General features: G+C 45.4%; 2 protein-coding genes across 2 annotated transcripts; both read right to left on the bottom strand.

Annotated features, from left to right (window-relative positions):
* Positions 1 to 1,497: 1,497 nt before the first annotated feature.
* LOC141026987 (probable F-box protein At4g22165) lies at positions 1,498 to 2,670 on the bottom strand. Its single transcript, XM_073503897.1, has one exon. It carries the CDS (start codon positions 2,668 to 2,670, stop codon positions 1,498 to 1,500), a length of 1,173 nt encoding a protein of 390 aa, XP_073359998.1.
* Positions 2,671 to 4,107: 1,437 nt separating this feature from the next.
* On the bottom strand, positions 4,108 to 5,313 carry LOC109785739 (uncharacterized). The gene has a single exon (XM_020344335.1). It carries the CDS (start codon positions 5,311 to 5,313, stop codon positions 4,108 to 4,110), a length of 1,206 nt encoding a protein of 401 aa, XP_020199924.1.
* Positions 5,314 to 10,974: the final 5,661 nt, after the last annotated feature.

Below are 10,974 nucleotides of genomic sequence, written 5' to 3'. Positions count from 1 at the left end.
GGCCCTTGTCTAGAGGCGAGGCAGATGGACAGCGCGTATCACAGCCGTTCGCTCAGGATCATACACTAGGCTGTGTAGGCGAACGAGAGGGCTCCAAACTAGTTTCGAGAATAGCAGCCCACAGAACAGTAGGCCCACGAGCAGCCCAGGCGCGCTGAGATGTGCATAAAACATGGTGCACGGTCAGGGGAGTCCCTAGCTGACGCTCGCTAGCCAAAAGGACGAGCTTCCGCGCAGGAGCGATCTAAATGAGCCGGCCCATTCGATGGAATCATGGCTAAGAAGGTACTACAAATAAAAGAAAAACAAAGCTATCACGGGGATTCGAACTTATAACCAGGCTGTAGAGGGTCAGCGTTCCCAACAAGTTGAGCTACCAAGTGTTCGTGGTTAGTAGGCCGCAAAAACATTTATGAACTCAATGCGTTGGCAGATCCAGAAAAAATCGAACTTTTTCAACCATGGAACATTTTTGTAAAAATACTACGAACAATTTAAATACACATTGAACTTATTGATATATGCTGAACAATTTTAAAATACACATATTTTTGTGATATAATCAGAACATTTTATTAAATATACATTAAAACATTTTTTATTAATACTACACATTGAACATTTTTGTGATATATGCTGAACATTTTATTAAATGTACATTAAAACATTTTTTTATTAATAAAGGATGAACATTTTTTGAACTACACATTGAAGATTTTTGTGATATAAGCTGTACAATATTTAAATAGACATTGAACATTTTTGTGATATATCACAAACAATTTTGAAATATAAATTGAACATTTTTGTAATATACGCTGAACAATTGTTGAATTGTGATTGTTTTTGAAAAAACTGATTTTTTTTCAAGACCATGAACAATTTTTGAAGTTATGAACAAATTTGTAATTTTGAACATTTTGGAAAATTAAGAATAAAAGTAAAACCTAAAAGGATAAAAGGAAAGGAAAGGAAAAATAAAAGAAACAGGAGAAAAAAGAAACAGAAAGAAAAAAGAAAAAGAAAAAAAAAGAAAAAGGAAAAAGAAAAAACTGAAAAACCAGTAAAAGAAAAAACAGAAAAAATCGTTCGAAGGAACCTCTAGAAGGTTCCCAAAACCGGTTTGTGAGGCACTGCTTCAACGCTCAAAGTGGGCCAGCCCGTTTCGCGCTGCTCGCTCGCGCGCTTCAGTGAAAGGGCTGCAGTCGGACGCACGCGAGCGTCAAATAGGATTCACCCACGGACAGATCGGATGACCGTAAATAGTTTGATCGGGAAAACGGACGGCCCAACGCGCTAATCACCGAGAGAGCTCGGTTTAGGCTCAGTTTTATTGTTCTCTTTTTTGTATACTCTGTTATTAATTAATTCCGTCAAATATTTCTCTTAGGTCCTCTTAGAAAAGACATTCCTCTTAATTAATATCGATTGGAGGGAGTAACATAAAATAGATATGACTACTCTTTTTGAGCATAAGTTACATGCATGAATGAGCAATCAGAAGTCCGGCGGCAGAACCCAAATACAACCATTATTGCCATCCTCATGAGGGTGATGGTATACCCATGACCTGATCTTCTCTGAGTGATCCACACCTTTGCTTTTTCCATAATATATGTTGTAGCTGCCTAGGTCCAATCTCTTTAAGCATTCCACATCGTCCTTGGGACATATGTGTTGCTTCAAGTAGTAGATGCAGTTTCTTTCCACCATGCCCTGACCACCTGTCACGGGCACATGCACCGCCTTACAACACCCTGGCCCCAAGAACAATGCATGGTCGCCCAAACTCGTAACCTCTCGCATTGCGGGAGTGAGCTCAAACACTCTAAAAAATTGAGCTCCACGGGAGTAAATCATCGGCGAGAACCCCACGGCCATTGCCAGCTTGCCATGTAATTCGAAGATGTATTTTTCGAGCAATTTCCATATACCAAGGACACTCATACCGCGGCGAATGCGGTCAACCAAGTTGACCACCAGAGCTCCATTTTCATTCATGCGGAACTCCAACAATTCCTTTGAGGTAAGGGCATAGAGCTTACCGTTGCAAAAGGTGATGTCCATAAGCTCTGTGTTGGTCTCACATCCGCTTGTTGTCCACCCACCATTTGGGCAGTCAACCCTGCAGAGTGCTATCTTGCACCCCGTGGTTATCCCGGCAATGATGCAACCAGTTGAGCAAGGTTCCTTGGAGAAGACGATTTTTGTAATGGAGATCTGACCAGTGGCATGACGAGATCTCGGCCTTTTGGTAAGGCATTTGCATCTGATGATCCTCTGTTTCGCGGACAGCTCCACCCGAGCACCGGAGAAGAGATTCACGATAAAGAGCTGAGCGCCAGTCGCGGCGGCGATCCAGCCACCATCGTGAGATCCGACGATCCTCTTACCCCACGGGAAACCCTGGAACGAGGCGCGCACGACCCTGCCATCTTCGAGGCGGTACGCCCCCACCGTCCGGTCGCGCTTGCCGTTGCCCGTCGACGGAAGCAGCAGCGGGAGAGCGCGAATCGCCGGGTGCCGCTGTGTCGCGACGGCGCGCCATGACTCGCAGACGGAGGCGAAGCGGGCACGATCGAACAGCGAGAGGACGCACCGGCGGTAGACCTCGTCCAGGAGGTCGTCTGGGAGATCGGACCACCCCTGCCGGCGGCCGTCGCTGGTCATGGATGAGGTCTCGAGCTTTGTAGCAGATCGGATTGTGATCGTAGTACACGATCGAATCGATCTCCGGGATATGGCAGATGCTGGCTGCATGCTAAAAATTGAGTCCTGAGCCCGGACTGGAACCGGGTGGGCCGGCCCGACAACCCATGCCTGGGTTTAGTTGTCTTATATACAAAACCCTCAAAAAAAGTTGTGTTATACAACATTTGGAATACTATTGTTGAATTCTAAAAATTGCTCAAAAAAAGTAGTAGAATTCTAAAAAGCATATTATAAGTAGTATTGTACACAAACACAATCATTCTTCACACAACAACAAATTTTCGTCGGCTTTTTTATCTTGCTGCCGTTTGTACGCACAACTTTTGTGCAAAGACATCAGAACACGACAGTTTTTTGCCATCAAGACCATATGCCCATTTCTCTGTTAAAAAAACATACGCTAGAAAATTAATAGAAAAAAATCGTAAAATACATATTAAGATGGACTATTCTTTTCACAACATATGCGTGTGCCTTATATTACATGTGAACAAGGTTTCTGGGATGATCTGGGCTTGAAAACAAAACCCAGTGCTCTAAAAAAAGAATATTTGAAGCACAAAATTTATTTTTCACAGTCTGCACTACTTTTACAGGCACCCAAAAGTAAAAAAATCAAAACACATCTTTATCATTTTCCCAAATTGTTTGCTATTCACAAATTGTAGAGCATGCATGGAGTATATTATTCTCCCAGGAGTCGTTTTGCATTCCGGCTTCCCACCCGGAATTATAATATTATCGACTGTAGTAGCTATGAGAATCCGGAATCAACGATCGATTTACCAGTGTGGGTTCTCTCTCTCTTGCGCGCGTGCCTCCACACATGGAGCATTTTATTCTTGTGCCCATCTCCTTTGTTGCAACGTCTTATTCTGTCAACGGCCTTGTTCAACTGGCCTAACGGACCATGTTCATCATCCCGCTAACCCGACTTCTCAGTGGCATAGACACACAATCGAGTCCACGACTACGTATATATGTAGTAATTTTGAGGTTCTGTATGTACGTAAATGTGTAGTTCTAGCATGAGAGGAAAAAATACGATCATATGACATACGCGGTTACTATTAATTAATTCAGTCAAATATTTCTCTTAACTCTTCTTAAAAAAAGACATTGCTCTTAATTTGATAGGAAATCAACAAGGCATAGATAATTAGTTATAGAAAAGATTTACTGTACTTCCCCTTACAAATAATTTACACAGAAACAAATGAACCTATACTCAAGGCTATGCAACATACCATGCCACCGTACCAAGTCACGTGCATATACGGTGCAATCATGATATATAGCAGTTCCTTAGCGAGAAAACCAGTTAAATATGAACATTGCTCCCCATAACATATTAATCTGGTACAAGCCTGATGCATGCATGCATGGGCACATGAGCTAAAAGGGTGGAGGAAGAACCCAGGTACAACTATTATACTCTTTACCACCATACTCCGAACCCTTCTCATGGTAATGATATCTGTGTGACATGATCCTCTCCGAGTGGTGCACGCCATCGCTTTCCCAACAATAGACAAAGCAACTACCGAGGTCCAACCTTGTTAAGCGCTCCACATCGTCACATGGAGATAAGTAGTAGATACAGTTCGCTTCCACGACACCACCCATGCCCGCCACATGCACGGCCTTGCAGCATCCTGGCCCTAGGAACAATGTGTGGTCACCCAAGCTTGTCAGTTCCGTCCACATGTATCTACTATTAGGTGGGTGTGTTGTATTGCTATCGATGAGCTCAAACACCCTAAAAAATCGTGCCTTCAATGATTGTGACTTGAGATTATCGCTTAACACCCAGACATCCAACGCCACTGCCACTTTGCCATGCAGCTCAAAAATGTATTTGGCATAAGGAAATGCCCCATACTCATACGCGTCGATAGGTCTTTCGGTGGTTAATTGTTCGACCAAGCTGACCACCAGAGCGCCGTATTTGTTTTGGCCAATGACAAACCTATATAAAAGTTCGTGACTCGCGATGCCGTAGAGTTCGCCATTGCAGAAGGCAATGTCTAGGAAGGTTGGATATGGGTCCATCGTGCTGCATTCCTGCGTCGCCCTTTCGCCATCATCTTTGGAACCAAGCCCGCAGAGCACTATCCCGCATCCGGTGGTCATGGCGGCCATGATACAACCTTTTGAGGCAGGGTCCTTTGAGAAGACGATTTTTCGGATGGAGATTTTCTCGTTGGTTCGTCTTCGAGCAATTGTGCATCTACATACAAAGTCCCTCCGCAGCACGCAGGCGCTGGTGAAGAGGTTGGTGACCGTGACCCATGAGCCGACGGCAGCAGCGACCCAGCCGCCGTCGTGGCACCCGACTATCCGCTTGCCCAACGGTACCCACGGCAGCGGGGCGCGCAGGACCCTACGGTCCTCCAGGCTGTAGGCGCGCGCTGCACGGTCGCGGCGCTTGTTGCCCGTCGACGGGAGCAGCAGCGGGAGAGCAGGCAGATTTGGGTGCCATGACGCAATGGCACGCCACGACGTGCACACGGCGGCGAAGCGCGCGCGGTCGTACGGCGAGGAGAACTGGCGGTAGATCGCATCGAGGATGTCGCCCGGGAGTGTTTCGGCGCAGGCCATCTGTCGACGGATTCTCCTTGGTTGAGTTGTGATCGTGTGGCGTTGTCTGCACGCTCACGGGTAGTAAATATATTGTATAATAATAGTATAAGCTAGGACGATCCTGCCGAGGTGCGTACGGCTCCTAGGGTTGCAAGAACGTGTTCGTGTGTGATTAGGACCGTGCGGGGGTGAGCATTTATTTTCCCTTTTTCACAAAAGGAGAGTTGTGTTCTTTTCTCGATTGATTTAGAAGTTTGTTATGATACTGCACGTCACACCAGGATCCATTTACGTAGGGTATATCGCATCACAACAGAAAGAATTTCATATGCACTTCGTTTTCTTTTTTGGAAATTTCTTCCTACACTAGAAAAAATTGCCCGTGCAGCGGAAGCACAACATATTCGAGTTATTCAACAATAAGTTGTCTAATATTGGATCTTCATGCACATTAACATTACATGGTGGCATCGTCAGCTTCAATCTATGGTTTAACCCGATTGCAAATTTTGTTTTACCATTGAACATTATTCTTATCTTCCTCCTCATTCTCCTTCACCTCACACCAGGCTAAGAATCCCACCTCTACCGCCATTCACACACCCTCATAATTTCAAACATGCAACATTTCATTGTGCTATATTTCACTTTGTGCTTGCTTTGTCAAGGCGTGCATACAATTCTCTCTCCCCCCTCTCTCACTCACACACACACTCGCCCTTTCTCTTGATGCCTTCCTACCCAAATATGTGCTCTCTCTAGAACCGTCCTTTCTCCATATGCCTTTCGACTCTGGTATATGCTTTATTTATTTATTTAATTTTTGGCCATGTATTGTGTGCCCTCTCTATCAGTATGTTTCTTCCCTAACCAATTTAAACAATGTAAGTTATGTTCATCCAGAACGAGTCTATAGCCCAAGTACAGAGCAGATGAAGAGGCAAGAACTCACGGTGGCCATCAGAGTTGCTCCAGGCCCTTGACCTTGGTGGCCAGCCACTTGACCTTGTGATATGAGGATCATGGTACATGAAAAATGCATGTCATTAAACCTAGCTTTATTTTTGCAGCATTGTGCGGAGAAGACAATAGTTGGCAGGATAAGCCGAGAATGACGGGACTCATGAGGGCTGACGGATGATGGAATAGATTATGAACTTCATGACGATCTTTGGATGCATCATGCCCATGAACGCCTGACCATGTAACGAAAAAGTTCAGTGCAGAAAAAGGTATTTAGTTAGGCTTCATCAGAATCATTGGTTGAGACTTATACTCATGTTTGGTGTCACTGCCTTGGATATGTAATAACTCCTATGTCACTGATGGAGGAGGTGATTCTGTTTAACAGAACTTAATCTTTCTTTCTTCTTGTCTTTTTTTTTGTCTTATTTTAGCGGAACATAACTTTGTTTTCCTAAGGGGTTACCAACACCTCAACAATTCCTCTGTTGTGCACCTTATATTCCTTCTTTTGCAAAATTGACATTAGATGGTAAGTGAAAATGGCAGCAGTGGCGATCACTTTCCAGAGACGCTCCCGTGTTGCTTCCCAGGGCGGCTCCGGAGCAAACCCAGATCCACACAAAAATGTATGATGTCTGCTAGAACTACGTCGGTATTTCCCCACAGAGGAAGGGATGATGCAGCACAGCAACGGTAGGTATTTCCCTCAATGATGAGACCAAGGTTATCGAACCAGTAGGAGAACCAAGCAACACTATGTAAACAACACCTGCACACAAATAACAAATACTCGCAACCCGACGTGTTAAAGGGGTTGTCAATCCCTTTCGGGCAACGGCGCCAGAAATTGACAAGTGGACGTGAGAAAGTTGTAATAGATTGAATAAACGGATCGCAAATAAGATAAAGTGCAACAAGGTACTTTTGTATTTTTTGTTTAATAGATCTGAAGATAAAAGAAAATAAAAATAGATCACAAAGGCAAATATAGTAAAGAAGAGACCCGGGGGTCGTAGATTTCACTAGTGTGTTCTGTCAATAAAAATAGTGAACGGTAGGTAAACGAATAACTGTTGGGCAGTTGATAGAACTTCAAATAATCACGACAATATCCAGGCAATGATCATTATATAGGCATCACGTCCAAGATTGGTAGACCGACTCCTGCATCCATCTACCACTATTACTCCACACATCGACCGCTATCCAGCATGCATCTAGTGTATTAAGTTCATGGAGAAACGGAGTAATGCAATAAGAACGATGACATGATGTAGACAAGATCTATTTATGTAGAAATTGACCCCATCTTGTTATCCTTAATAGCAACGATACATAGTGTCAGTTCCCCTTCTGTCACTGGGATCAAGCACCGTAAGATCAAACCCATTACAAAGCACCTCTTCCTATTGCAAGATAAATATATCAAGTTGGCCAAAAAAACCAAATATCGGAGAACAAATACGAGGCTATAGGAAATCATGCATATAAGAGATCAAAGAAGACTCAAATAACTTTCATGGATAAAAAGATAGATTTGATCATAAACTCAAAGTTCGTCGGATCCCGACAAACACACTGCAAAAAGTGTTACGTCATATGGATCTCCAAGAGACCATTGTATTGAGAATCAAAAGAGAGAGTAAGCCATCTAGCTACTAACTACGGACCCGTAGGTCTACAAAGAACTACTCACGCATCATCGGAGAGGCACCAATGGACATGATGAACCCCTCCGTGATGGTGCCTAGATTGGATCCGGTGGTTCTGGAACTTGCGGTGGCTGAAATTGATTTTCGTCGACTCCCATAGGGTTTCTGGAATATTGGGGTATTTGTAGAGCAAAGAGGCGGTGCGGGAGGCCACCGTGGTGGGCACAACTCCAGGCGCGCCCTGGTGTCCCACAGGCTCCCTCTTCGGTACTTCTTTGGCCCACTGGATGTCTTCTGGTCCAAAAAAATCCACAAAAAGTTTCGCTGCGTTTGAACTCCATTTGGTATTGATTTCCTGCGATGTAAAAAACATGCAGAAAACAGCAACTAGCACTGGGCACTATGTCAATAGGTTAGTACCAAAAAATGATATAAAATGACTATAAAATGAATGTAAGACATCCAAGAATGCTAATATAACAGCATGGAACAATCAAAAATTATAGATACGTTGGAGACGTATCAATGTACCTCACCGCTACTCACTCACCGTCGTTGCCGCCAGCCACGGTGGCGACATGCCCAACTGCCGAAGGTGGATGGATGTTGTTGGGGGAGGCGACGGCCTACTGGAGCGGCTGGGCCAGTGACAGTTGCGTTCGTCCGCCCGCAGCGACCAGGGAAGGCGCCGAGTGGTCGTGGTTTGCAGTGACGCTCTCCTCCCGTGGTGGTGTGCATCGCGGACTGGGTTTGCAACGTGAGAGCCGATTGCTCTGCTGGCGGGAGGGGCGTGGTGCCGATGGGTTTGTATCATGGAGCTCACGAAGCTCGGGATGCAGGGCGGCGACCCTTGGTTGTGGTGGTGGCATGCTGTGGTCGTGTGGACGATGCGGTAGATGGGTCCGATGTTGGGGGTGGTGTTGTGCTCATGGCGGCTTGGTGCCTTTTGGAGCCGCCGGTTGTTGGGGAACGTAGTAATTTCAAAAACTTTCCTACGCACACGCAAGATCATGGTGATGCATAGCAACGAGAGGGGAGAGTGTCGTCCATGTACCCTCGTAGACCGAAAGCGGAAGCGTTATGACAACGCGGTTGATGTAGTCGTACGTCTTGACGATCGACCGATCCTCAGTACCGAACATACAACACCTCCGTGTTCAGCACACGTTCAACTCGGTGACGTCCCGCGAACTCACGATCCAGTAGAGCTCGAGGGAGAGTTTCGTCAGCATGACGGCGTCATGACGATGTTGATGAAGTTACCGACGCAGGGCTTCGCCTAAGCACCGCTACGATATGACCGAGGTGGAATATGGTGGAGGAGGGCACCGCACACGGCTAAAAGATCAATGATCAATTGTTGTGTCTCCAAGGGGTGCCCCCGTCCCCGTATATAAAGGAGTATAGGAGGGGGAGGTGGCCGGCCAGGAGGAGGGCGCACCAAGGGGAGTCCTACTCCCACCGGGAGTAGGATTCCCCCCTTCCAAGTTGGAGTAGGAGAGGGAAAGGAAGGGAAGGAGGGAGGCAGGAAAGGGGGGCCGGCCCCCTCCCAATTCGGATTGGGCTTGGGGGGGCGCGCCCCCTCCTTTGCACCTCTCCTCTCTTTTCGACTAAGGCCCAATAAGGCAAATATACCTCCCGGGGGGTTCCGGTAACCTCCCGGTGCTCCGGTATATTCCCGATCTCACTCAGAACCATTCCGATGTCCAAATATAGTCGTCCAACATATCGATCTTTATGTCTCGACCATTTCAAGACTCCTCGTCATGTCCGTGATCATATCCAGAACTCCGAACTACCTTTGGTACATCAAAACATATAAACTGATAATACCGATCGTCACAGAACTTTAAGCGTGCGGACCCTACGGGTTCGAGAACTATGTAGACATGACCGAGACACGTCTCCGGTCAATAACCAATAGCAGAACCTGGATGCTCATATTGGTTCTTACATATTCGACGAAGATCTTTATCAGTCAAACCGCATAACAACATACGTTGTTCCCTTTGTCATCGGTATGTTACTTGCCCGAGATTCGATCGTCGATATCTCAATACCTAGCCCAATCTTGTTACCGGCAAGTCTCTTTACTCGTTCCGTAGTGCATCATCCTGTAACTAACTCATTAGTCACATTGCTTGCAAGGCTTATAGTGATGTGCAATACCGAGAGGGCCCAGAGATACCTCTCCGACAATCGGAGTGACAAATCCTAACCTCGATCTATGCCAACTCAACAAGTACCATCGGAGACACCTGTAGAGCACCTTTATAATCACCCAGTTACGTTGTGACGTTTGGTAGCACACAAAGTGGTCCTCCGGTATTCGGGAGTTGCATAATCTCATAGTCATAGGAACATGTATAAGTCATGGAGAAAGCAGTAGCAGTAAACTAAATGATCAAGTGCTAAGCTAACGAAATGGGTCAAGTCAATCACATCATTCTCCGAATGATGTGATCCCGTTAATCAAATGACAACTCATGTCTATGGCTAGGAAACTCAACCATCTTTGATTAACGAGCTAGTCAAGTAGAGGCATACTAGTGACACTATGTTTGTCTATGTATTCACACATGTATTATGTCTCCGGTTAATACAATTCTAGCATGAATAATAAACATTTATCATGATATGAGGAAATAAATAATAACTTTATTATTGCCTCTAGGGCATATTTCCTTCAGTCTCCCACTTGCACTAGAGTCAATAATCTAGATTACATAGTAATGATTCTAACACCCATGGAGTCTTGGTGCTGATCATGTTTTGCTCGTGGAAGATGCTTAGTCAACGGATCTGAAACATTCAGATCCGTATGTATCTTGCAAATCTCTATGTCTCCCACCTGGACTTGATCCCGGATGGAATTGAAGCATCTCTTGATGTGCTTGGTTCTCTTGTGAAATCTGGATTCCTTTGCCAAGGCAATTGCACCAGTACTGTCACAAAAGATTTTCATTGGACCCGATGCACTAGGTATGACACCTAGATCGGATATGAACTCCTTCATCCAGACTCCATCATTTGCTGCTTCCGAAGCAGCTATGTACTCCGC

The sequence above is a fragment of the Aegilops tauschii genome, chromosome 1, assembly GCF_002575655.3.
Source record: "Aegilops tauschii subsp. strangulata cultivar AL8/78 chromosome 1, Aet v6.0, whole genome shotgun sequence".
NCBI lineage: Eukaryota > Viridiplantae > Streptophyta > Magnoliopsida > Poales > Poaceae > Aegilops > Aegilops tauschii.
The sequence above is the reverse complement of the archived record's forward strand: the minus strand, read 5'-3'. Positions and strand labels throughout refer to the sequence as shown.